At 40.3% G+C, this 27,536-nt stretch overlaps 1 protein-coding gene across 1 annotated transcript in view; it reads left to right on the forward strand.

Moving 5' to 3' along the window:
• The first annotated feature begins 9,992 nt into the window (after positions 1–9,992).
• The window catches only part of HDAC6 (histone deacetylase 6), a 40,942-nt gene continuing 23,398 nt past the window's right edge, over positions 9,993–27,536 (forward strand). The window contains exons 1-11 of the mRNA XM_058169655.1: positions 9,993–10,100; positions 12,711–12,807; positions 12,968–13,072; positions 14,008–14,096; positions 22,680–22,764; positions 23,278–23,318; positions 23,411–23,507; positions 24,245–24,342; positions 25,860–25,964; positions 26,511–26,579; positions 26,778–26,904. Coding sequence (XP_058025638.1) covers positions 12,733–12,807; positions 12,968–13,072; positions 14,008–14,096; positions 22,680–22,764; positions 23,278–23,318; positions 23,411–23,507; positions 24,245–24,342; positions 25,860–25,964; positions 26,511–26,579; positions 26,778–26,904 — 891 coding nt within the window. The 5' untranslated portion in view covers positions 9,993–10,100; positions 12,711–12,732. The remainder of the gene's footprint in view (positions 10,101–12,710; positions 12,808–12,967; positions 13,073–14,007; positions 14,097–22,679; positions 22,765–23,277; positions 23,319–23,410; positions 23,508–24,244; positions 24,343–25,859; positions 25,965–26,510; positions 26,580–26,777; positions 26,905–27,536) is intronic.

The following is a 27,536-nucleotide window of genomic DNA, read 5'->3' on the forward strand; positions in this document are numbered from 1 at the left end:
GTACTTTTTTTTTTCTTTCTGTCTTCTCTGTGATGCAAAAAGAATGCTAGCCCTTGATATTTTCACAGCAGAACATTGACTAAATGCCAGCCACTTGGCCAGACTTGGCCAAATTTAACTGGAAATGGTTGAAAATGTTGGCTCGCACACCCTGATTTGTGGTAAGTGATCATGTTATTGGCAAGATAAATTGTTTTGGTTGGGTTGGAAAACATGCTAGTTATTGTGGGGTCACTCAGTCTGTAGCTCTTCAGGTGAATGATCTTTCCTGAGCACTAAGCACTGAGAGCAAATGCAGAAAAATATTATCCACACTGCGCTTGATGGATCTCAACTGGCATACGGTAGCTCTAAAAGAAAGGATAAGAAACCCAGTAATGAATCCAGCAAATGCAGCTTATTGGAGCAAGGATCAAATCCAGGTATCTTCCCCCAGAACTCAGATTTTCTTTTAATTCAGAAAGGAGCACAATTCAAAGTTCAGTGCTATTGAATACAATCATCATTGGAAGTGTGATCCACACTGAACTTATTGACACGTATCAGAACACTACATCTTCCTTCCCCACTCCGTAAGTTATACACGTACTCCTTGACTTACGACCACAATTGAGCCCAAATTTTCTGTTGCTAAGCAAGGCAGTTGTTAAGTGAGTTATGCCCCATTTTACATCCTTTCTTGCCACAGATGTTAAATGAATCACTGCAATTGTTAAGTTAATAACACGGTTATGAAGTGAATCTGGCTTCCCCATCGACTTTGCTTGTCAGATGGTCACAAAAGGGGATCATATAACCCGGGACACTGCAACCGTCATAAATATGAATCAGTTGCCAAGTGTCTGAATTTTGATCACGTGACCATGGGGATGCTGCAATGGCCGTAAATGTGGAAAATGGTCACGTCACTTTTTTCAGTGCCATTGTGACTTCAGTCACTAAATGAACTGTTGTAAGTCAAAGACTACATGTACGTTATTCGGTTCAGCTTTGCAATGAGCTCTGAATGCACTGAGATGTATCTTAGTAAGAAAGATGTCAACTCGTAAAGCATTCCTGGTCTGCTTTCGAGTTGCCATAGGCAAGGGGGATGTGAAACCGATGAAGCAGTACGGCAGTCAAAGACCGAAGCACATTCCAGACATATCTTTCTCAAGGCTGTCTCCCAGGGTTACCCACAGCAGCCAGAGGAGAGCCTCTACAACCCACGAAAAGAGTTTTCTGAGCATGTATGAAAAGTCTTTATCTGAGTCACTGATTTAATCACAATCACATGTGCCAGGGTTGTTGGTTTTTTTAAAAAGATGGATTTGCTTGTTTAGATTTAGTAAATGGGCTTAAAAGTACAGCAGGGGGACTGGGAGGCTAACGAAACATTGTGGAAGAAAACAATGACAACATCTCAATCTTTCGGTTAAAAACGGCACATGGATTTGTGCATGAAGTTGTCAGGGTCAAGCTTGATTTGAAGGAGACTTTACTTTTTATACTACACTGCAGGTACAGCTAATAAAAAGAATTCAACTTCATGTGAATTTGCAAAATTTATATCTACTTAGAAAACCATATGGGAGGCCTTTCCATTTGTCTTTAAAAACGGGGAGGGGGGGGAGAGAGAACAAGAATCCAATTGCTTTGATTTGCTTCTACTGTATAAAGTTTTCACAAATAAGAAAGTACTTACCAGAATACCTGAGTTAATAGTTTAAAAAATAACCTTGTTGTTACTCCTTTCCTATATTACTTATTAATCTGTGCTCAGACTTTGCTCCTGGAATCTTTCTGATTTTGCTTGCTGCTTGAGATGTCTGAGAGACTTCTTCAGGGATTTTCCCCCACCCCACCCCAATTTCCTAGTCTAGTTTATATCCCTGCAATTCCTTTTATCCAAGTAACAATCATCCACTTTGGCTAGCTTTTTGACAGCTAGGGGGCTGTCACTTAGATGGGGTAGAGTTGGCTTGCAAGAGTGGTTGTGCTATCTCCTTCTGCTTTGCTTCTTCAAGAAAGTGCCATTTAGTTAACTGCGGAGGTGGAAATACAGCAAGTTTACTTGATTGTTGATTGTCGTCTTGTTTTGATCATGATATGATTTCCTTAAGTTGTAATTAAAATTTAGGAGAGTCCCTCCAAAGTCAGCCCTAGTTTCTCTTGAAGCACGGGTGATGAAGAGTCTTATCACCCAACATCTCTGCTTCTCTTTTTCCCATATGCTTCAATAGAACCATCAAAGGAGACTGTGGGATGTTATCTTGCCCATCAAGTTACTATGAGATCATTGCTTGTTCCCCCACACAATCATCTCTTTTTTGGATAAAGGGCTGGCAGAGCAACTGGGAACAAAGTTTCCAGGGTTGCAAAAAGACAGAGAAGGATGTAGATTGGCGGGCGTCCCTCCCCCTCTCCTGCCTCCCACCCACACATAAGCTTCATTCATTCATCCAGCAAAAGTTCATGGCTGTGTTATACTGCTTTACTAAGGCACATCCTTCTAACCAAAGGAAGTTGGTTGGAGAAGCCAAAAGATTTGAGAGCACAAATTCATGATCTTACCTGCTAATCAGAGTTGGATCCAATTCTGATATAGATGCTGTAAATACTTGACACCTATATCAGAAGTGTATTCTTAAATGAACTTTGTTTTAATGTTGGGTTTTGAAAGTCTTTTAAGAATACTAAACATTGTTTTTAGTTTTTGTTTTATACAACCACTCTGAGTTCCTCCAGAAGGAAGTGCATTAATAAATAATAGGAAAAATAGTAATGATTAGAAAATAATAATAATAATGATAATGAAGAAAATGATACACTGCCAGGCTGTGCCCAAAGGCAGCTCTGAACACTTAGATTTTTTCCACTTTCTCCATACGTCATTGCCATAAATCAACTCAAGCACTACCAATAGCTAGTTCACAATCTGAACAACAAAATGCATACAGAACAGTACGCGAAGACATGCACTGTTGATATATAGACTTCAGTTCTCATCATCTGAGTAGCAGGACCATGTTTCAGGTAGTGCTATCAGCAGTTAAAGCAATGCTAATGGCCAAGACCATGAAAAACAGTAAAAGAGATTCCAAGTATTCCAACAGGCCAAAGACAATGCCTGATTTTTTAATATCTACTCCTGATAAATCACCATGTCTATCTGATTCTTACTTTGGAGAAATGTTCACTTAATTAATTAATTTTTTGTTATTTTGCTTTGGAGAAATGATTACTTACTTAATTAATTAATTTTTTGTTATTTTGCTAACAATGTTAACCTGGAGTACTTACTTGAGCAAGAAAGCAAGTTAATCTAATTAACTAAATTAATTAATTAATTATCTTGCTTTTTTCCCCTCAAGTATGTACTCCAGGTTAACATTGTTAGCAAAATAACAACAATATAAAATAGCATGCATGGAAATTATTTGCCCAGCAAAAATGATGCATCTTAAATGTTCTTCTAATGTGGAAATGTGGGGGATATGTGCAGCTCCCATGGGGGAACATTTAATAGCCTCTTTGCTGGTTAAGAAGATGAGCCATCATTCTCCAAAATTTTTAAAACAATTGTATCTCTGTGTGGGAGTGGATATTTCATATTCCCGGTGCATATGATTATGAATGAAGAGACAAAAATCCTGGGAGTAAACTCCTATCATGAATCATCAAAAAACTACCATTTTTGCTTTTTCATTTCTTCATAATCTTACATTTTTACCTTTATAGAGAAATCTGCAAATGTTATAAGCCCTAAAAAATGAACAAATAAATTCTGTTAGCTTCAGCCAAATTTACCATAAAGTCACAGCCACCCCCAGCATTGAGACAAGTGTATTGAATCCACCTGCCTTCTAATTCCCAAGGAGAAGCTAAGGAAGAAGTTGTTTGGAGAAGAAAGAAGTAGAAATTTTCATTCTGAAAAAAATGTGAACTTATTGAGTTTTTCCTTTCTATATTTTACATTTTATAAATGGCTATGAGCATTTTGGGTCAGATTGCATATCTCATTTCTTTTCTTTCTTTTTCTCTTAGAAGAACTTATAAGAACTCTTTTTCCATAGGCACAATTGTGAATTACTATAAAATATAGTGATGGTTAAAAGATGCCAGAATTAGATATATTTGTTCAGGTTGACATTTGAAAGGCCTGATTATAATGATTCAGTGTTACTGGTCCATATTTACCTACCGTAATTAGCAGGATTTAAAAAAAAAACCCAGTGTTTTAATCATCACTCAATCAGTTCATCTAGAATAAACAGTTTTATCTTATTGTTAGGGATAACAATAAAATAGTTGGGCAAATAAAAGTGCTAAGAATTCCTGCTACTTTTCCTAAAGACTGGTAAGACTGTAAGAAAATATACTTGAAGAGTTATATAAGCAATTCCACAATAACTGGATGGGGTAACCAATATAGCACTCTATATCAGAGACTCTCAAATTCTGGATTGGGACCACCAGGAGTTGGAGGTGGGTATCACATTAAAAAAAATTACTCAGGCTTGCTTGGTTAAATGGGAGCATTATCAAAATTTAACCTGGGCCTTGGTCCCTGCATTATCTGTGCAAGCTTTGGGCTGTCCTTGTAACAATGCTATTTGCTTGTGGGGGCAGAAGGACTGGAGGAATTCATTCTGGGCTTTATTTTGCCTTCATAAGCCCTCAGAAGGCAATTTGAGACAGATAGATTAATCTGTAATTAATATATGGGTGGTATGTCTTGCCCAACTCTAATATCCATATCCATATAAACTGTTGAGAGTTGGGAGTGACTGGAGTGGCAAATACAGGTAGACCTCATTAAAAATTGCCTTATTTAATGACTATTCAAAGTTATACGAGGGCGCTGAAAAAATAACTTTATTACCAGTCTTGTCACTTATGGCCATCACAGCATCCCCCACTCACAATTAACATTTAGGTATTTTGAAAATGGCACATATTTATGACAACTATAGCATCCCACAACTGGCTTCCAACAAGCCGAGTCAATAGAGAAGCAGGCTGTCATTACATGATGTCCCCCTTAATGACCTATGATAACTTGCTTAATGATTGAACGGGAAGCGACATCATAAGTCACATGATGTTTCACTTGTTGACAGAGTTGCTGGTTCCAAATGTGGCTGCTACAGGAAGCCTACCTATAAACTCTAGTAAACAAATTAAAAAAATAAGTTATTTATACATGAGAGTTGGACAAATTTACATGTATCATTTTACGAGATTATAGTTCTTATAAGTTTCAGATTTGCTGTTCTGATTATGTGGAATCGAGTCAGTTGACTCTTAGTGACTACAAGATTTTTTCTTTCACGTTTTCCACTGATGCAGCCATTGCTGCTGTACCTGATTGCTGCTGGTCATCAGTCTTTCTACCTTTCCCATCATCAAAGCTTTCTCCAAAAGGCAAGGTCTTTGTATAATGTATCCAAATGATTTATCCATAATTATTTGATAATTTGAGCCTGGTCATTTGTCTCTTGAGTTAAAAATTCTGGGTTGATTTCTTCAATGACCCATTTGATTATTTCCTTGGCTATCCACAGTATTCTCAGGAGTATTTTTAACAACACCATTAATTGTCTTAGAAGGTAGAAAAAATAATGATAATAATAGACCAGCTGAAAATAATAATAAAAATATACATAAAAGGTCTTTCTTTAGGGAACAACTGTCATGTATTGATACAGGATAATTGTATCTTGGATTCTGGAATTATAACTAATTACAATTGTGTAAGACTCACTGGTATGATATGGCTTGCAAAATTTAGGCTGCATCAACAGAAATATACATATCAGGGGAAGTAATTTTTCTGTTGCGTCCAGTAGTTGGACCCACCTTAAATGGCCTGTCAGGTTCTAAGAAGGAATGAAAGAATCTGAAAAACAGGTGTAAAAGTCAGCAGTCTAGATGATCTGGGGCTGGGAATAAATCTTTTGAGGAGAGGTTTTGGGGGCATATTTTCAGCAGAAGGGAAGATATTTATTATTAGTTTCTTTTCATGTTTTTATTTTATACAACTGAAGGCAACATACTAATGTCCCTTCCAACTCCAGCAGCATCATGGAAATGTGGTGCATGATAAAAAAAAAAGGTGAGATAGCAGATGAAAGATCAAAGCCTTGCCTCTTTTAAAGAAATGTGCATGACCTATGTGGGAAAGGGCACAACCCATGTACAATAAATAGCAGCAGGGATTGCAGCTGCCATCTTGAGTTTTTCCAGTATAATATTGCTGTAAAACCTACATCACACATTGTTTTATTTCAATACCACAGTGTTTATACAATGCTCATCATCTTGGAGTCCCTCCAAAGACAACCCTATCTTCCAATTTTATGATTCTATGATATATATCAGTTCTGATATGATGGAAGATGAGAAGATAAGCTGATTACCTTTGACATTCTTCACTCCAATTTGACCTTCTCACCTGTTCTCTCAACCTACTGCCCAATTCACAGGTCTGCCTTATTTTTAAAACATGTGAGACCTGCTCACAATCAGCTATCACAACCTAGGTCCATTCTTGTCACCTCCCCTCCTTCCAGAACAGGATATAGCAGTCTGTATCAGCTTGTCTGTGTTCATTCACACCAACACATTTCCAAACGCCAGCATATTACTCCCAAGGAGTAAAGTATTTCACTTCTGTACCATATGCAGATACTTTGAAGGTGAGGAAAAGGAATGACATGGGCTCTCCTTTCCTGAAAAAAAGATATAACTTTCTAATGTTAGAATAAAAATTCTAAGTTTGAATCTAAGCCAGTTCCTCCATAGAACACACAGGGCAAGCTACTTGAAGCAGAAGCTGAGTTTATTTTGGCAACATAAAGTGCAGTGCAGCTCTATAGGTCACAGATTTGAGATGCTTTTGCTCCTCCCAGGGAATAGAGCCTGCCCTCTAGGAATTGTTGGGAACTAGCTGGATACCCATGCGTCACTATTTATGACCATTTTTCACACTTACGACCATTGTAGCATCCCTATGGTCTTGACAGTCTCTCATTGTATATTTCTCCAGATATATTTTGTATATCTGGAGAAATGAAGGCTGCTGCTGAGGCCCCGCCATGATACTCCCTATCCTGTGGTAGACCTGCCCCTGCACTTTGAATGTTGGCATAAAATTTCCCTCCTTCACCTCTCTGGCTCCAAAAGACATCATTTTGAAGCATCCATTGTACTTTCGAGCAGCAAAAAGACAGTCTTTTCCCTTTAACTGGTGTTACAGTATAAGGAACAGATTCGTCTGAACTGAGGAGATCAGTGTAAGAAGTGAGTTGGGGTTGGGACACTATGCAGGAGAAATTCAGTTCACAATCTGTTGGCTCAGTGGTGGTCAGTGATTGAAACACATAAGGGAATATCTTTCCTGCCACCTTGAGTCCGGAAGCTGTTCCACAGGTGGAAGGCATATACATTTTGATGAGGTAGCGATGCTTAGTATTGTAAGGAGCCCCAGACTGCTCCTAGTGAAGGAGTGGAATGTCTGCCAGTTTGAACTGAGGGAACGGAATGTGAGCAATTGGAACTTTTCAGGTGGGGAGGGGGAGTAGAATGTCTAACTCCTTAGCATCGGAGTATGTTAATATTCTGTATATGGATATACTGTGTATATGAAATACTAATGATCTGATGATCATTTTGAAAAATCCTTTCTTAGTGAGCACCTAGAAGCCAAGAGGAACATATGTGCCAAATTTCAAGTTTGTAGGCTTTACAGTTCTGGAGATTTTGTGATGAGTGAGTGGGTTTCGCTTTTAGATAGATAGATAGATAGATAGATAGATAGATAGATAGATAGATAGATAGATAGATAGATAGATAGATAGATAGATAGATTGCAGTAAGCTAGATACCCCAAAACAGATATTTGTTGGTTAACAAATGAGCTTGTGGGTTTTTCCCCACTCATTTACCATATCAACCACCTTCCTGCTTAATTAGCATTGTGGCTGGACATGGCAATCAGAAGGAAGGGAGAAAAGGGATCTTCTGTTTATTAATATGGTAGGTGTGATACCTGGTATTTATCTGAATGGATTTGCACCCCCTAGCCAACTTTATCCTCTTTGTGTGTAAAGGATGTCCATATCCAGAGGGGATGTAGAAGAGCAAGCAGAGCTGGGAGGCAGAGTTAAACATGTCATTGGTTTAGAGTCCTTGGATTGCCACAAGAAATCCAAGTTTGCCCCCCATCCTGTGAATTCCATTGATTCTTATGTAGCACCATTTGACCAGATTCTTGTGTAAAGGCTTCAATAAATCATTATGCTACAACCTATATGAATTGGTTCGTCTGAATGGGCTTTCTAATGGTTTTGATTGAGATGTCTGCCACATTCTTATCAGTTTTGTAGGAATTTAGCACCCACCCCCCTCCTAGAAGAATGAAATATTTTAGAAAATATTTAAAAAGGCAGAATATATTTCCCTGGATGAGAAATGGAGAAACATGTTTTAAAGACAAAGCAGCTCCCTGCAACTTCCTGCCACCCCCCACCTTTGTCAATGGGCCATCAACTGCATCATAATAGAACCCATCTAGCAACTGAAACTCACCACATGGCACCTGGGAAGATTACATCAGCCAGCAAGGCTAGCTAAGACCCCCACCCGCTGGGAGTCTGACAGCCAATCAGGGTACTCTTCTTGTGCCCCAGAAAGTTCAAAGCTCAGAAAAAGCATAAAGCCAGGGAGCACACAGGATCTCAGCCCTTTTCTGTTCAGGAACTCAAGCCATGTGATCCTGACCACCATTAAACCATCTTTCCAAGCAGTCTCCATGTTTCCAGTGTCTTTGTCCCCACTTGGAACTGAACCCAGATGGATATTTCTTCCAACAGTTTCATAGTGTCAAACTTGACTGAAAGGTTCAAGTTGTTCTTTGTTTTGTAGCCTGGGATTTCCTAGGGCGAGGCATGGCCAAGATTCTTGTGTGATCTGGCTAAAAGACATCATGGAAGCTTTTGCCTTCTAACAGTACAATTTCATAACTTCTAATACTAATGTAAGTTAGAAGTACCCCAATGATGCAAGCTGGCAGGAAAGGCTCAGCCAATGTCCAAGAAGTCTTGGGGTGCTGTACAAACCAACCCATTTATACAGCCCACGTTTCATTGGTGCTTGTCTAATTCATCTAAGTTTTGTCCATTAATACTTATGCTATAATAAAAGTAATGTAAACAGAAACTGGGCTAAATTATTTTAATGTTTTATGTTTTATTGGACAAATAATCAAGGAATGTGGATGGGGGAGTCTAATCATTGAAGCCACAATCTATCTGTGTGGAAAGTGCGGGTGGCTACAGTACAGGCAATATAAGAGAATATCTGTAGCTCAGGGTTGAACTGTGGAGTCCTTGGTACTCGCTGAGTTTGGTTGTTTGGTTGCAGATATTTCATTACCCAACTAGGTAAAATCTTCAGGGCCACCGAGTGTGGTGTTTGTTGCCTGTTTATGTATAATAGCTTGCCCTGGAGCAAAAGGATGCTCAATGGTTGCATTCCACCTCCAGCCCTAACTTTCCTATCTAAAAGCTTCTCAGGGCAGTTCCTAATGTCACAACTTCATCACATGTTCAGAGCAGTCCAAGTGTGTGTGCCCACGGCCAAATATTAAGCAGCCAGGGTGAACCGTCTGAAAGGTTGTGGTTAGAAATACTGCATAGCTTCTCAATTAAACCCTAAATCATAATCCAGGCGGAGTGGAGGAAGAGCGACACACATTGAGGAAAACAAAGAAAAGAAAAGGGACTCTAATGTAGAAGCCTCCACCTCCTTTAACCCGCTCTCTACCCCCGCCCTAAAGACAAGTGGATTCGCCTAATCCCCTCCTGCGATCCTCTCCGAGAGACCATTCTCCAGCGGCCCCGCCCAACGGTTCGCGCCAGTTGGTTCACCCACCCGCCCAGAACGGAATGGTCTCGCCCAGTTTCTGCCGAAGGCGGCGAACGGTTTCCCTCGCGGAGGGGGAGTGGCGCCGAGGTGACAGCATCAGACGGCGCCCTGGGAGAGAAAGAGAGAGAAGAGAGAAAGACAGACCGGGCTCAGGACAGGGTAAGGGCGTGGCCGGTCAGCCTTAGCCTCAGGTGAGTTGGAGACATTGGGGTGGGGAGTGGACATTGGAGCGTGGTGATTGCCCCGCCCCCGTCGAGCCATGCCATCCTTCAAACCCCCCCCTTTTTTTTGCGGACGATCCCGCAAGGTCCTGGTTGTCTTTGGCTCCAGAGAGCTGGTCTTGAGCAGTTCGCCCCAGCCCGTAGTCCAAGGGCAGCGGGGAACAGCGTCCTCCCGAGCCGCTGTGCCTTCATCTGGACTGGACCCTTCCAAGGATGGGGAAGCGGTCCTTTAGTTGCAGGTTTGGAAGGTGGGTGGGTGGGTGGGGATGGTCCTTGTCACCTTGGTAACGCGGACAGGCGAGGGGGGTGGTTTTCAAAGGGTGGCGTCACCGCACCCGCTTCTAAAGTGATGCCGTTCGTTCTTTGCCATGCCTTCTGCAAACAAGACCTGGGGATCAGAAGGGTCGGAGAAGGTGTTGGGAACACAGGGGGTGTGTCTGTAAAGAGACTGTGTGTCCTCCCACACCTCAGATCTGCTTCTGACGGGGCTCTCAGGTTTACTCCGAAGTAAATCCCACTCAGGTCATCCAGTTGTAACAGTCAGGTAGGTAAGCCTGTGGAATTGCAGTCTGGCTGTACTGATGGCTGGAGAAAGGTTTTGTCAAAATGAAGCTGATGGCTCCAAGGCAAAATAGCAACCGTTATTAGTGAGGAAAATTATTTCAGAGAATGATGATGCTGCCAATGGGAGAAAGAAAAACCATTGTCTGGTTCTGATCATAGCCAGATGTTTGGGTAGAAATAGGACAATTTCTGTCCTTGTTATATTAAGCACATTTCTGCTGCTGTTCCATTTGCGTGGAAGATAAATATAGCTCTAATTTTGTTTTGATTTACAAAACAACGTATCTTTCTTCTTGATACATTTTTCTTTGGAGTCCTATTTGTTTCCATAGATATTGGGGCAGTTTGCATTTTAACTGATGAGCCTTCACAGGAGTTTGGGTATTGCTGGGTTCACCAATCATAATTTTTTTTTTTTTTGCATTTATATCCCGCCCTTCTCCAAAGACTCAGGGCGGCTTACACTATGTCAAGCAATAGTCTTCATCCATTTGTATACTATATACAAAGTCAACTTATTGCCCCCCAACAATCTGGGTCCTCATTTTACCTACCTTATAAAGGATGGAAGGGTGAGTCAACCTTGGGCCTGGTGGGACTTGAACCTGCAATATTGCAAGCAGTTGCTGTTAATAACAGGCTGCATTAGCCTGTTGCACCACCAGAGGCCCAATTGTTAATTACAGTTAATTGTTAATTACAGTGTATTAAATAAACCAGAACTGTTTTGCACAGATAACAATAAGCCATAGTAGACACTAGTTTATAAACCACAGTGGCTGGATTCATACAACATGGTACGCTTAAAATGAGTGAATTGTGTTATGGCTCTTCACAAAGAGTGAATCCTCCATGATTAATTTAATACATTTATATCCCATTAAATCAAACAAAACTCTTGAAAGTTTATATGACACATGTAGGTATCTGAAATATCTCCAATGAATCTAAACTATAAATAGCTAAAATCAAACAAAACATCAAAAATAGATATGATAGGCAAAGTACACACTGGCATGTTAAGCCACATATAAAGAATAGAATATAATAGAATTTTTATTGGCTAAGTGTGATTGGACACACAAGGAATTTGTTTTGGTGCATATGGTCTCAGTGTATGTAAAAGAAAAAGAAAAAAAATACATCAAAGGTACAATATTTACAACACAAATGATGGTCATAGGTTGCAATTTAACCCTTAATGATAGCAACAAAAAGTTACAGTCATACAGTCATAAGTGGAAAGAGATTGGTGATGAAACCGATGAGATTAATAGTAGTGTAGATTTAGTAAATAGTTTGACAGTGTTGAGGGAATTATTTGTTTAGCAGAGTGATGGCCTTCAGGAAAAAACTGTTCTTGTGTCTAGTTGTTCTGGTGTGCAATGCTCTGTAGCGTCGTTTTGAAGGTAGGAGTTAGTTAAACAGTTAGGTCTAAGTTGTTAATACTCTGCAAAAGTATCAGTTTTGTGTTTGTTTTCATTTTTTTGAAATGAATTTAAGGAGAGGACTAATCTAATTCCCACTGCACACTGTTCCCACACTGTTACTGAGAATCAGCATTGCTATTGAAAAGCAGCACTGTTTAGCTTCAGCAGCTCTTTATTACTGAAAGCAAGAAACTACTTCCTTGATGACATTGGTTAGACATTTCCAACTGGAGTAGATAACCCTGGAGATAACTAGATACCAACTGACAATGGGTAGGTCAAGAGAAATCGCTCAGTGACAGCTAAGATTTTCCCTGCATAAGCAACTATTTTCTTGGTGATTATTTCAGAGAACAAGCTATTTAGACATAGGGTGATTTTAGAATTGAATGCTCTAGCACAGGGGTGTCAAATTTGCGTCGTCATGGTGGCATATGTCATGTGACATATCGAGATTTTTCTTTGCTAAACGGTGTGGGCGTGGTCAGTGTGTGATGCATCTGGTCCGCAGGCCGCAAGTTTGACAACCATGCTCTAGCATCTGTTATGGAACTTTCTGTAATGTGTGTTTGGTTTTCTTCCATAGGATTGACGGAGGCAATATTTCAATGGCTTCTGATTTGGGAAATGCCTCAGTATTGGATCCCATATCTGTGCCAGCTTTGGACATTCAGGCTCCATTGGTAAAGTAAACCTGTTGCTGTGATGGAGACTGTGGGAATCAATAGTTCACTGGGAGTATGGTTAGCTGAGCTTTCCTTTCTGTCCCATGGAAGAGAGAAGAGCTTTGCTATTTCTATTGCAGGTCGGTGTATCAAAATAATGTTCTCTTGCTTTACCTAGAAAAAGGCTAACAAGAAGGGAGGTCTTCCAGAGGCTAAGCGGAAAGGACGGGCAAAAAAGATGAACAAAGATGCTGAGGATCTGCTTTTGGGCCTGCAGCGACTGGTAGGTAGATCCCTTCAATTCCCAAGCTCTGGGCTGAAAAAGCAGCTGTGAATTCTTCATTCACTATTGGGAGAGAACTGTAAGATGCAAGCCTTCTTGCAGGAATAAAGTCCTAGCTTCTTTTAAGCCCTAGCCATTCATCTTAACAAAACTTAAGTAGTACTGTCCTCTCCCTCAGCAACTCAGTTACAAAAGATCCTAAACTATTTAAAAATGCCACTCGTGATAATGCAATGATACCTTTAAGACCATGAAGCAATAACATCTGCCTATCTCATGTCTTTGAGACAGACTCAATAGGTCAGTCCTGTCAAACTGGTGGCCCACAGGCCGGATGCGTCACGCGCAGGTCACGCCCACCCTGGCTCTGCAAAGGGAAAAAAAGTCACAATATATCACGTGATGTGATCAAGTTTGACACCCGTACAATAGGTGGATAAAAATGCCAAATCCAATCTAAACCTCTGGCTGGCTGTGCAACCATCCAGAATAATAATTTATCCTCTTCTGCACATCTATTGTCGTTTTGCACAGTCTCTTTTTCCTGAATGTATTGAATTTAAACTATTGCGAATGAAGGCAAATATATGTGTCCCAGGATAATGTTTTAAGATCCAGTCTGGCTCGGTCACTGGGACCAGAATTTACTCTTCCGAGCTTTTGGACTTGAGCTGGAGCCCATCCTCAGGGAATATCTCTGTACCAGAAAGTGTAAACTATTAAACTATTGTGCCCATCTACCAGTAACATTTAATCCAACATATTTGGAAAATGTCAGGTTAGGAAGAGCTAATAGAGGATATTATATCTAATTTTGCTCCTGTGAGCAAGAATGAGAGGGAGAGAGTATTAAGGTATGGCCTTATTGGGGAGGGTTACGATTAGAATATTTTTCCTGCATGTACCACTTTTTTGTGTTGTTCTTTCTTAAATAGGATCTTACTTCAGAATGTGCTGCTCCCTTAGGAACTGGACTGATTTGGGATAATCGAATGACAGAATTTTGCTGCCCATGGGATGAAAGGTATCTAGGGTGAAAGGATGGGGTTTTAAGCCTTAAGTGTAATAGCTAAGCTATACTGTTTTAATTTTTAGGTCTTTTAATTTTCAGGATTTTTTTTTCAAGATTACAGTGTCTTAATCTTAGTTTTGCATGTGCTTAATCCTAATAGACTTTCTCCGTTTCATTTCTACTCTATTATAATAAATAATTCATTATATAATCTTTATACTTTTTCACCCAGTGAAAGTTTTTTTAAAGAAAAGTGGGTATTTCAATTTGTAAATCCTTGGTGTGGGGTAGATGAAAATCTCAACAGTATCTATTCCAGAGATTACAAATAAAATGAATTGCTTGCATAACAAATAATATTTCATCAAGAATCTTCTTGAAGTGCAGCCAGCTGCTTTTAAACAAGTATTAGTTGGCAAATTAATGAAGGATTGCTAGCTCAACAAGGAACCACACAAGATGAGCCCTATTCAGAAACAATGGGCTTTAAAATCCCACATGCTGAAAAGTTAAATGAAATGGAAAGGATTTTACCTTTCTATCTTGCTTCAAAATTTCCTCCAGGCAGGTAGCGAGCGAGTGCTTAGAAGAAACACTGAAACTTGTCTGTTTTATCAGCGCTCAGTTTAACAGAGCTCTCTTAATCAAAACAGTTAGGATGGAAGTGAACGTGACTCTGATTTGCTGGTGATTTTCATAAATTCTTCTAAGGTGCAAATACATACTTTCTCTAATGTAGAACCTTATTTCAGTAATCATGGATTTGGAGCTTTTGTTTTGTTTTTGTATTACTATACAAAACAAAATTATACTAGGTAATTGCTCAGGATGTATTTAAATAAAAGAAAATGCATTGGTTGTGTGAATAAAACTGTCTCATTTAGTGAGGAAGAGCCAAGTAATATTCCTGCTTCCTGCAAGCAAGGTAGGGCCAGGCACCTGATGCCTTCTATAAGTTTCAGAGTTCCTGTCCCATCTGCCTCAACCAGCATAACCAATGGAACTATAGTCCAAAATCAGAATATCAAGTTGTCTCCTTTGGTGTAGGTTTATCTGAACCTGTTGTATGATATGTAATCCTTACCAAATGACCGGTCAAGGACCAAATATTGTCCTAGTTTTAATCACTGCCTCCAACTCTCATAGTTTCTCTGAATCATACATTTAGTCCTAGTTTTTTTGTTCTATTCTGTTTTTCCCCCCCAGAAAACCTAATATAATGTGTAGTATGTGTAGACATGGCCTAAAAACTTACTTTGCAGAGTCAGCCTCACTTCTACCATTGCCTTTCAAATCATAGTACTTCAACTTCTGCCAAGTCACTGCGGGTAACCCAGGCAGTACATGCCAAAATAAAAATGTATATTATAGTGGCTAATACCTTGTGAGATTTTGAAATCTCACTCAAAGCCTTGGGGGGGAAAAATGATATTTTCACCAAAATTCTTGTATGACATTCAGTGGGAAAATCAAAGTGCAATGAAATTTAGCCATTTTAAAAACATAAATTTTAAGTGAAGTAATTTTAATTGTATTTAAGGAGTGGGGCCTTTGCCCATGCACTGTGGTGGTGTCTTTCTGATTCTTGACTTACATGATGACTTAGGAAAAAAATGAGTTAGGCTATATTGCTAAACATGAAGGAAATGATTGGGAACCACTGTCTTAGCTATCCTAATATAGCAAGAGTAGAGGAAGTAGAGGAATATGAAGATGGCCTTGAAGAGGTATCTGACAGCCATTATGAAGACATCTTTGCCTGGAAAAACAGGAGGGGTTGAGGAAAAAATGCCAATGTCCCACCTTTACTGTCTTTAGTATAAGAGGAAAAAGAGAGGGAAACTGTCAGGATTTCAGGATTCTATTATAATATCCTGTAACCACAAAGTAAAATTTGAGTAATTTTATGGCAGCTAACTCCTGACCTGTATGGATTTCAACACAAAACCCAAAGCAAGTACAAGGGTCACTGCAGGGTTTGCTTTGGTGGCACTCCATCTAAAGAATATTGAGAAAGATGCCAGTCAACACAGGGACCCACTTATATTTATACATCTCAGAAAGGAGAAAGAATTTAATGCATAAGCAACAGATAAGATAATTATGCATATTCATAATTAATGGATTGCAGGTTACTTCCTGTGCCTGTTTACCTTTAGTAAAGCGAAGAGGAGGAACAAAGCAATAAAACAAGAGGAGAGAGAAATAAAGCAATGACATAAGAGAGGAAAACATCTTCCATAAATCAAGATGAGGCAGTTTGGGAATGCCAGATACCAAAAGGAAAATATCTCCCATTGGTACTTAAAGGACAAATCAATGGGAATTGTTTGAATAAGATAACAGGCTGTGTGGAGAGGCTCGGGGCCGGAGTCACAACACTGTGGTTCAAAGCCAAAATCCTTGTATCTCTATTTTATCAATTTGATTTAGCCCATTCCATTCAACTAAAAACTGATTTTCTCCACACCTGATTTACCTCAAAGGCTGACACCAACATGGTGTTTGTAACTATAGTACCTTCCTATGATTCTTGTACTGAATGGAGCATTATTTTATTTGCTTTGAAAAATAAAAACCAATAAGAGTGATGAAAAGTGATTGCAGAATTCCTCCCTCAAGGATCTTTTTGTAAAGAGTGAATTCCCTCCATTTAGAGCATGGAGATGCTTTTCTCTAGTTATTGGAATGAGGGGTCGGACTTCCCTTGGCAAAACCAATATCTCATTTATTCTTATGTTGCTGAATTCATTTTGTGATTGCCTTGGGTACCTGTTTAGATACTGAAAGGTGCCTGCAAACTTCCAGAGTTGGTGATTTCTGCCATACAGTGCTTACTTGAAATATCCATGAAGGCAGTGGAACTCTCTTTTAAATAAAAGATATGGATAGGAGATAGATTTCTCAAGATCAGAGAATCGGATTAGAATGGTTAATGAATCTTTTCAAATGCTGCAAAAGATTGTAGATTCCCCCCCCCCCAAATATTCTGTCTTGGAAATACCATTGTGTACCTGATCAAAATACTGTACAGATAGTTCTTGGCTTATTTCAGTTCATTGAGCAACTGTTCAAAGTTATGATGGCATTGAAAAAAATGGATGTACAGCCAATCCTTGGAACTCCAGATACTGCAGCATCCCCACAGTCATGTGATTGCAATCTTGGGCGCTCAGGTGTCTCATTTGCAGTTAGGGAGCTGCAGTTACATTATCGCCATTTGCAACCTTCCCTGCTGGCTTTTCTCAAAGTAAGTGGGAGAGCCAGCGGGGAAAGTGAGAGGTTACTCAGGTAAGTCATTCTCACCTTTTCTCTCTCCTGCACTAATCTCCTCCAATCCCGCCCAATCCATGCACAGCCTCTTGCCAGCTGTCCTAGGCCATTCCCCAATTTCCCTCACCCCCTTGCCAAACACTCTTGCTGCTTACCTGGGACTTCTGCCTCTTCCCAATTAATGACCTGCATATCTTGTGGAAGTAAAGCACAATAAAGTAGTAAAGGCTTTAAGACTGCATTCCTTAATGATGGCAATCCTGGTCTCAATTGTTTGTCGTCATAACCCAAGGATTGCCAGTATGTGAGTACACTTCCAGGAAGCGTGTCCTCAGTTTTGATTGTGTCTGGGTTCACTCATTTTGTAGTATTGACCTGCCTTATGATGATAAATACTCTGGATTTTATAAGAAAATAAGATGGGAGAAAAGTTCTTGTGTAAAATCACATGGCAGGAAATGTGAGGATTTAATCTGTGTCCCTGCTGGACTGCTTTTCCCTTTTGTAGTCAATTGAAAGCAGTATTAAAGTCTGAAGTGAATATGTTTCATCATTCCAAACCACTGATTTTTTTTCCTGGCAGAGGGAGGAAGAGTAACCTTGGTTTGGATGTGGGTAAATATATAATTCTGTTCTTATTTCCCTTTGTGCTGCCTGTAACTCTGTGGTGTGTGTGTTTATTCCACCCACTTGGCTCACTTTTCTGTGTAATCTCAGTGTAATTCCGTGGATATGATGACCATAATCCTTTTATTTCTTCCTTGATTCCTCATTGGATTCTTTACCTCCAGCCCTAAATAGCAGCCCTATAACCTTGATCCTTGTTCATTGTGAAGTTTGCATCGTAAAATAATATTCTTCTTTGTTAAATGCAATCATCCTTAAATTTGGAGAAAGAAATGCCATTGGGTAATGCTGACTGGAATCCTAATGCCTGTTACGTGAAAGGGAGCCCCAGTGAACACAAACAAGTTCACTTCATATTAAGTTTGCATTGGATCTTATCCGCTTTCATCTAGAACAGGATTAGATATACTTAAGTAGACTCAGAATCTAACTTTCCTGTAGAGATCCTATCCATTTTGCCCTTGCTAATTTAATAGTATTATGGGGAACTTAAAACAGAAGAGACTCACTCTAGATGGGCAACAAGAGAGATCAATCAATCACAATATGCTGTGTATTTGAATGATTATTTGTGGCTTACAACCGGTCACATTGAAAACGTCCATAAATTTAATATCGATTGATGTAATGGTCTGTGGGAATGTCCTTGAAAGACAGGAGAACGAAGAACCATAGCCAGGGGAAAAACCAGAAATGGGGACATGATAAATGTCTCTGAAAAGATTCTCTCTAGTTTCTTTGACTGTAAAGGTGAGGGGAGAGAAATGTGCTTTCACACTTATTTTTTGCAATAAAGTTAATGTTAGTACTCATGGCATTGGCTTCCTATCTGGACTATCTTAAAGGGCTTATATTTAAAATGTTAAAATCTTAAAATATTTACTGCTATCTTCCATTAGCCATCAGTTCCCAATTGCCCACAGAAGAAGATGGCTTCAACTTGTTTCCTAAATGATGATAGGGTGAGAACTAGTTGGAGCTCAAGGGGTAAGCAAAAGTCAGGAGCTACCAGTGAAAATGTCCTTCCTAGGTCTCCACCTAGTGGATTTCTCTAGGAGTGGGCACCCATAGCAGGCATATTTTCCTAGCCTCATTGTATAAAATGGGTAGATTCTACCTAGAAGAAGAGGTTATGAAAGCATTAGAGAAGCATAGGGGTTAACCTGTGAAAGTGATGTCTATTCCATTCTGATAATATTAGAGTCCTTTTGCAAAATCAACAAAGCAAAAGGATTATATTAATGATTTTTACTACTTCAGGTTTTATTTTGTCCTTTGCAAGTATGAATAAGCCCAAAGTATAAATGAAAAGAATTTCCCTGCTTCTAGAAAATGGCTATCTTCACTGGAATAGGAAAGGCATTAATGACCTTTTAAAAGTTCCTTTCCATATATAGGTGTTCTAAATTTGTGAGAACACTGCATCAGCACTTCTGTATTTGCAATAACAGTTGATTCTTCATTTCCAGTCTGTACAGCTCTAAAACATTCTTCCTCTCTCCTCATAACATCAATGAATTTGTGGTCTACGTTTACAAGCCCTGTAACAGCCCTTTTCAAACTGCCCCCAGATATATTGGACAACTTCCATCATTTTCTAGTCAGCTATCACCATGTAGTGAAGGGGATGATGAGAGTTAGTAATATTTGTAGAGCATCTGTTTAGGAAGAACTGATTTTGACATTGTTTAGAAATATTTCTAAAAAGTCTGCTTCAGGGCATACAAGAGAGGACTCATCCTTAAGTTTCTAATTTCAGCACAAAGATGGTTATCTTGGTCACCTGTGGAGATAGCCAATATTCATATTTAGCTGTTTTGATTTTAAAGTAGTGTTTTTCTTTCTCTCTTGACACAAATGTTACTACACAAATATTCTTCATTACCTCATTTTCTGTGTTTGAGGTAATGTGATCAGAGGCTGAGAACTATCTCTCTTTTGTTGCCACATTTAGCATGCTTCATGTTTGACCAGTGCTTCATGACACATCAACATAAGGCTAGTGTTCTGGAAGAGCGACAGAATCTGTTTTAAAAAATCAGAGAAGTGAGCTTGGCTACCAGCTGTGTGTCTGATTCTGAGCCTCATGAGAACGTTACAGGTTTCTCAATACTTTTGCTGACAAAAACTTCTTACTGCTTTTATTACTTTTGGATAGGAGGTACCAGTTACTTACTCCAGTGACATTGTGTGAATTTTTAAGGTGCTACTCAGTTTGCAACTATTTCATGTCAGCATTGTCAGCACTTAGCTGATTTGGGACATTTGGAAAATAGCATGAAATTAATAAGAATTCTGTCAGTTTGTCCTTTTAGGTGCAAGGTGAGGCAGAAGGAAGGATGTGCTTCCATATGCCTCTTCCAGCTCCTCTACTATACCTATGCCCTCTCGCCCAATCTATGTCTGAACTTAGATCTATTGGCTTTCTAGAAGACTGATAAAAATATATTTAAAAAACCAAGCTGATTAACAAACAGGCTTGGGAGAAGGAGGATGAAGTAGAGAGCTCTCTTAAGGTGTCTTATAAGTTCCCTCCCTTCTTCCACTTCACATCTTTCTTTCATGGTACGAGGCTACCTTTGGGCATACGTTAAGACCAGCAGACCATATTAAGAAACCACTTGAGTGATGGGTTACTGAGGTGGGCACATCTGTGACATGCATCAGGGAGTTGGACATTATGAAAGGTGATTAAAACCTCTGTCCCAAGCCATTGCCCACAGTCATCCAGGCTCAGTTCCCATTGAAGAAGACTGGTTGTATTTTTTCCTACCAGCTGGGTGAGTGGGAGGAAACATAGCCAGGAAATCTATCAATTACTGTCCTTAAATTCTCCTCCAATAAAACCCTGAGGGCAGGACTAGTCACTAGATTTATTACTGATGCAGATTCTGGCAATTAGTACAGCCCAAATTATGCTGGCATACTTTTCTGTTCCGTCAAGGGTTGGAAGGATGCACGTTAAAGCTGCCATATAGTGCATAGAGAATTGTTGGCTAAACATGAGGTAGTTTCCAGTCCCAGCAGATGTAGCAGGAATGATTCCTATTGCATTCAGTGAAGCTAGGTTTCAGTTTTGGCTTAGTGATTTCAATTTTATTTAGTGATATTTTTTTTTAGCAGTATAAGTCTTTTGATTTCATGCCTAGTTCCAAAATTCTATTTCCATGGAGAATCTAAAAAAGACAACACTATCAATATATGAAGAGTCTGTCAGCATTGCTTGGGATTGCTTAGCTAATGCTTATTATTTTATTGTTTTTCTTTTTCATTATTTTTCTTTTTATATTGTGTTTTTATTTCCTTGCAAGCCATCTTGAGTTGCCATGTGCGAGTAGGTGGCAATATAAAATTTCTAAATAAATAAATAATGTCCCTGCTTCACAGCAGTTATAATAGGCACACACACACAACTTCTTTCGACTCAAAGGCCACAGCAGATTTTGCAGGTTGTTTGGGTCACACTTTGAAAATATGCCTAGCTAGGTCAGTTTTAGGAGGGAGTTTTGCCAGGCGTTTTAACAAATCCAATGTCTGTGGTTGTGCTTGACAAGAGCATAGAAATTCTACAGAGCAGTTTCTCCCAATATGTTGTCCTTCAGAAGTCTCAGGATTATTCTGCTAGGATTGTTCAACATTGCCTCCAGTAAACTGCCTGGAAACACTGAGCTGTCTTGTTCTACTGCCTCTGAAGGAAAATGTGTTGGTACAAGTGCTGCAGGAGCAGCAGAGGAACCCGATTCTATAGTTTTTTTAGTTGTTTTGAGGAAGAGAAGGGTGAAAAGAGCAGAGCTAGCTTCTCAGCCAAGTGTGTAGAAAGTCTTCTCTGTAGAAGTCATAGAGAAATAGCTACATACTTGGCTTCAGGGCATTCCCAAAACAGTACATCTTCACCATAAGGTCTGGAAACTCTTTCAGTGTAGAAAATTCAGCCCTGTTAATATATGTGCGTGAACTTCCAGTTCCTCTGTAAATTATCATCTTTTGCAAAATTATGCAGATTCAAAGGACTTTGCTCTCAGGAACATTCCCAGATGATTTCCCGAATGTGGCCTCTGCTCCCTAGCACTAACTTTTGTAGCCCTGCTGTCTCCCTTCCACTTTATTTCCTCCTGTTCTCGCTGTTTAATTCTGTTCCACCCGTTATGATGGTACCTATTACAGTGGTTTGAATGCCCTCTCCCATTCTCTCACTACAACCATACAGTAGTTCACACTTCCTTCTCCTTCCCCCTTCTTGCTTGGGTTCTGGACAGTGGTAGGTTTCAAATTTTTTTACTACTGGTTCTGTGGGTGTGGCTGGTGGGCATGGCATGGCTTGCTGGGCGTGGCTTGGTGGGCATGGCAGGAGGAGGATACTGTAAAATCTCCATTCCCTCCCCAATCCTGGGGAAAGTTACTGCAAAATCCCCATTTCCTCCTGATCAGCTGGGACTCGGGAGGCAGAGAATAGATGGGGGTGGGGCCAGTCAGAATTTTTACTACTGGTTCTCTGAACTACTCAAAATTTCTGCTACCGGATCTCCAGAACTGGTCAGAACCTGCTGAAACCCACCTCTGGTTCTGGAGAAAGACTGCCAGCCCACCCTTGTTTCTTTCTTCTCCAAACCATCTCAATTCCATTTACTTGCCTCTTGAGTTAATGAGTTGTTGATCTGTCTCTACATGTGCCCTTTGTTGTCTTTTTTTTCCTAGTTTCCCAGAGTGCCCAGAGCGACTGGTGACCATTCAGGACAAATTGCTTCAGTATGAACTGTTGGAACGTTGTGTCCCAGTGATGGTAAGAGACGGAGCAGATGAGAACAAGCAGGAATTTGTGGACAGGTTCAGGATAATTAGAGGAGAAATAGGCAAGCTGCAGCTCTACCCAACTTTTTTTTTTTTAGTCCTCTGAGCTCTATTTCTCTCTTGATTGTGAGGTGGAAAGCATAAAAATAGCCAGGTTCCCCTAACAGATAAGGCATATTAAATAAATAAATAAATTAAATTTAGTATCTAGCAAAACCTTAGTCCGATCTCCCCACCCCCAAAAAACCCCCAAACCCACAGGAAAGGCTATGATCTGGCAGTGGTTGCCCGCACTTGAATCATCAGCCCACCTATTATGGTCTCCTCAAACCATTAAGGGCTGCCCCCAGCCACCAAAAAGTTTCCCACTCCAGAGTCAATATTTGGGGAGAGATGTGTTACACATCTACGACATGTCCTGAGGTCCTTGAAGAAGTCAGGGAATGAACATGTGATAAGCAATCAGTAGAGAATGAAATATTTTTATTCTTATCTCTCCTTGCAGGGCCGAGAAATTTCTGAGGAAGAGATCCTCTTGGCTCACAGGTGAAAGCAAAGCTTGGAGTTGTGGCAGAGCTGGGGGTGGGGAAGCAGTGACTGAGCTTCAGCTGAACATGTGAATATCTCTTTCTTAACAGTCAGGAATACTTGACCCTCATGAAATCGACTGAAACAATGAGTGAGACTGAGTTAAGGTCTCTGGCAGATACCTTTGATTCTGTTTACCTGCATCCAGTGAGTATCTTCAGAGTTATGTTTAAAGGCAGAACTTCTACCTTTTGTAACTAAAATACTTAGTGCAGAGTTGGCAGGCTGTACTCTTTGGCAAGGGTGGGTTTGACCTACTTTTGCTACTGGTTCGCAATGGGAGTGTGCCTGAGGCATTTTTGCGCATCCGCAGAGCATCCGTGATGACATCCAGGCGAGTGGGCAGAGCCTCCCACTGCTGTTACTACCAGTTTGCAAGATCTGGACCGAACCAGTAGCAACCCACCACTGCTCTTTGGAAACTTCTAGTTATTTTTTTTTCTGAACTGCAAGCAGCACTGAATTGGGGAATGTCACTCATTCTAAGACTGCGTTACACATATGCTTGCCTAATATCCAAGGGGCAAAAGCAAGGTGATGGGTATAATTTATACTATATAAATACCGTGCATAGCAGCACATCTGATGGAACAATGTGTTACAGTCATGTTCTGGCACCTGCTTATGGAGGATTCTTGGAGGAATGAGCACGCGAGGTTAAATTCTCCAGAAATAAGGCACTATGGTTTTGGGAAAGGGATATCTGGGAACAGGGGAAAATATAAACAATATTGTAAGATTTTCCATATCTTATATATTTTTTTCTCCATTGCTATATATTTTCTGATCCTTGTAAATCAAGTTCTCCATTCTAGATAATTTTTCCTCTGATATTACTTAAAGAGGGGAGGCTTTGCTAACCTGATTTTCAATTCCTGCCAAAGAATTTCTACCGCTGTGCCTGCCTTGCTGCTGGTTCTGTCTTGCAACTCGTGGAGAAAGTGTGGTCTGGAGAACTCCGTAATGGTCTGGCTGTGGTCAGGTAAGGTGCAAATAGATTATTATTTTCACTTTTGTTTGACTCAAAACGGTAACGCAGTGCCCCTTGCCATGCCTGTCAGATGGTATATTTGCCATTTGATCGCTCCTTGGCAGGAAGGGAAGGGGCACATTCTCACAATGGTTTGTGTACACAACAAGCCCAGAAACATAACTTGTATTTGTTATCTTTTTATTTCTTGCCCACTAGCCAGCAGAGAAGAGATTTCCCTTATCTACAAAACAGACTTTCTAATCCGCTGCCTTCCAGATGTGTTGGATTTAACTCTCAGAATCTGGTTGACCATACTGGCTAGGGATTCTTGGAGCCAGTTCACGTCCAGAGGGCCTCACGTGGGGAAGGTTGCGTTAAATAGCAACAAACTACAGTAAAGCAGATGGAAGAGAAAAATTAGGGCAATATTCCTAGTGGATAACCCAGTAGTCTTTGACTTATAGCCGGTCATTTAACAACCCTTTACTGTCACCACAGCATCAGAATGGAAAGCACTACTGGACGTTGTAAAATATTGTGTTTCTGCCCCTCTGGTCATATAATCCCATTTCAGATACTTGGTAACATATTCACGTTTATGAGTGGTTGTTAAGTGCTTTGCAATCATGTAATTACCATTTGCAATATTCTCTGCTTGCTTATCCAGAAAGTCAGCGGGGAAGCTGACAGAGAAGATTGCAAGCGGAACGGGTATTGGATTGGAGGTTCATTCCCCTAGTAAGCCGAGGGATTTCCCCTTCCATGCAGGAGAGGGGAAATCCTCCCACATGCCTGAGGAATGGACCTCAAATCTGGTGAAAATGCTGGTGAATGCTCACGGCACTGGCGTTTGCTAGTATTTTTCCCTTTGGAGAGTATGCTTAATGACCGCAGCAGAGAGAGCTAGAATTATGGTCATTAAGCAAAATGGTTATGTGGCATCTCTATGACCACTTCAGTCAGCAGCTGAGATTCTGGGCTTAGTTGTGGCTGTAAGTGGAGGAATATCTGTAAAGGTAGGATTGTCAGTGTCTTGACTTTGTGTGTATACATGTGTTTGTTTATGGAGGACGGACATGATAGTCCAGCTGATCCAGAAAGAAAATATGTGTTGGAATTCACCCATCTTAGAATTAACAACCCAAAGCATTGTGTTGCTGTCTTCCTCTCTTAATGAAAAGGCGAGAGGATGTGAGAAAAATAATGACTGAATCAAAAAGAAGTCGTACCTTAATCTCTATAATTTTTTTCATACGAGACCATTTTCGCTTACACAGTATTGTAAGAGCCTTATATGAAAGTAGCCAGAGTGACTCCTCACAATTTTTGAACTTTATGTCCTTGAAGACGTATGGGAATGGTGGCCCAAGCATGCTTTCTTTAGCATTCAGAGCAGAAGGTGCAAAATGCAATTGATAATTTGCACTGTAGTCACATTAACATTTAGGCACTCTCTCCTTTTTTCCTTGATGGCTGGACTATGATTTTTAATTCTACATTGAGCCTCTGTATCTTTTGGGTTTCAGGCCTCCAGGACACCATGCTCACCGCAGCAAGATGAATGGCTACTGCATGTTCAACAATATAGGCATTGCAGCACAATATGCCCGACAGAAATTGGGGGTAGAGCGGTGAGTAGCTATGAAGAGGAGAGATAACAGTTAAGGCTGGTGGTTGGACAGTTTGCTACAAGCATGAGCCAGTGTTCTTCCATTTCTCTACATTATGTGGATTGATTGATTGATTGATTGATTGAGGATAAGCCAAGATGCTGAACAAATACAAAGTGTAGATATTTGAACAACTAGACCTAGTCATTACACACACCTCATTTTTTGGAGGATGTGTCTCAATACCCAGTTACAATCCATTTTTGGCCTTCCATTGAATATTTACTAAACAATCATTTCTATTCTGTTACTGTCCCTAGAACTTAAAGTAGTGAAATCCGTGCCTGTATCAGTGGTCATGATAATATCACTACTTTTATAAGGAATCCTGGGAATAGTAGTTTAGTGAGAAAGAGGAGATGTCTCCCAACCCACCGTAGGACAATAGTTCCCATGACTTCTTGAAGAGATGCTAGCAACAGGATTGATGCTAGCTTACTTTTTCAGATGCTGCATTTCATGTACTTCCTTTTTCGTTCATTACATTTGCATTTCTTTCTCTTCCAGGGTGCTTATCGTTGACTGGGATGTACACCATGGGCAAGGCCTTCAATACCTCTTTGAGGAGAATCCCAGGTGCCTAATCAAGGGATGAGCTTTATTTAACTGGAGAACTTGGGACATTATATAGTGGATGAGGAGAGCTGGCAAAAGCAGAGCAAATCAGTTTGGGGTTAAATACAGGCTGCACCCATATTGGGTTCAGAGGGCTGGGGCTTGGCTAGTGGCTTTGTTTCTCTTCACTGCTGAATCTGCCGTGACTGCTTTTCCTAGCGTCCTTTATTTCTCCATCCATCGCTACGAAGGAGGGAATTTCTGGCCCCACCTTCCAGAATCTGACAGTCACGCAGTGGGCAGAGGTCGGGGAGAGGGATACAACATCAACGTGCCCTGGAACCAGGTAGGGAAGAGTAGGGACTCTTCCCAGGTGGTAGGGACACAGTCGGCAGAGATTGCCGGGAGTGATAATTTAGCAGTTCTCTATTCTGGCTAAAGTTGCTTGCATGTTGCCCTGTTTTTCTGGAGAGCAGTTGCAAATAGAGCTATTTGGCTAGCTATCTAATATGGTTTCAGTATCCCAAATGATTCTCCTGGCTGCTGGGGCAAAAAGTGGGGGGAGCTGAACGTCTTTTACAAATAGGCAGATCCCTAACTTTGCTAGTATATATAGTAGCCTGGTTACAAGAGGGAATCAAAGTTGCATGTGGACCTACGTTCATATTCTGATGTAGCTTTTTTAGGGGGTGAGGTAGGCTTCAGATGAGAAAAGTCTCCCCACCCTCTTCAGTTGCTTGGAAATGGCCTTTTCCCTTTGCAGTAGCCACTGGTATGAGGACCTGTTAGCATAGGCTCCCAGTGCTTTTCTGCTTCTTACAGCTAATAAACCTTGTTTATTAGTCATTCCAAACCTTGTCCTTGAAGTTCTTGAATAAGTCTCAGTTGGGTTCACACTGAATGGTAAACCATCAAGTTTTCATTCACAAATACAGGGTGCTTTTTCATTGTGGTAAACCAACATCAGAACACTTACAT

This window comes from Ahaetulla prasina, chromosome 2 (assembly GCF_028640845.1).
Source record: "Ahaetulla prasina isolate Xishuangbanna chromosome 2, ASM2864084v1, whole genome shotgun sequence".
Classification (NCBI taxonomy): Eukaryota; Metazoa; Chordata; class Lepidosauria; order Squamata; family Colubridae; genus Ahaetulla; species Ahaetulla prasina.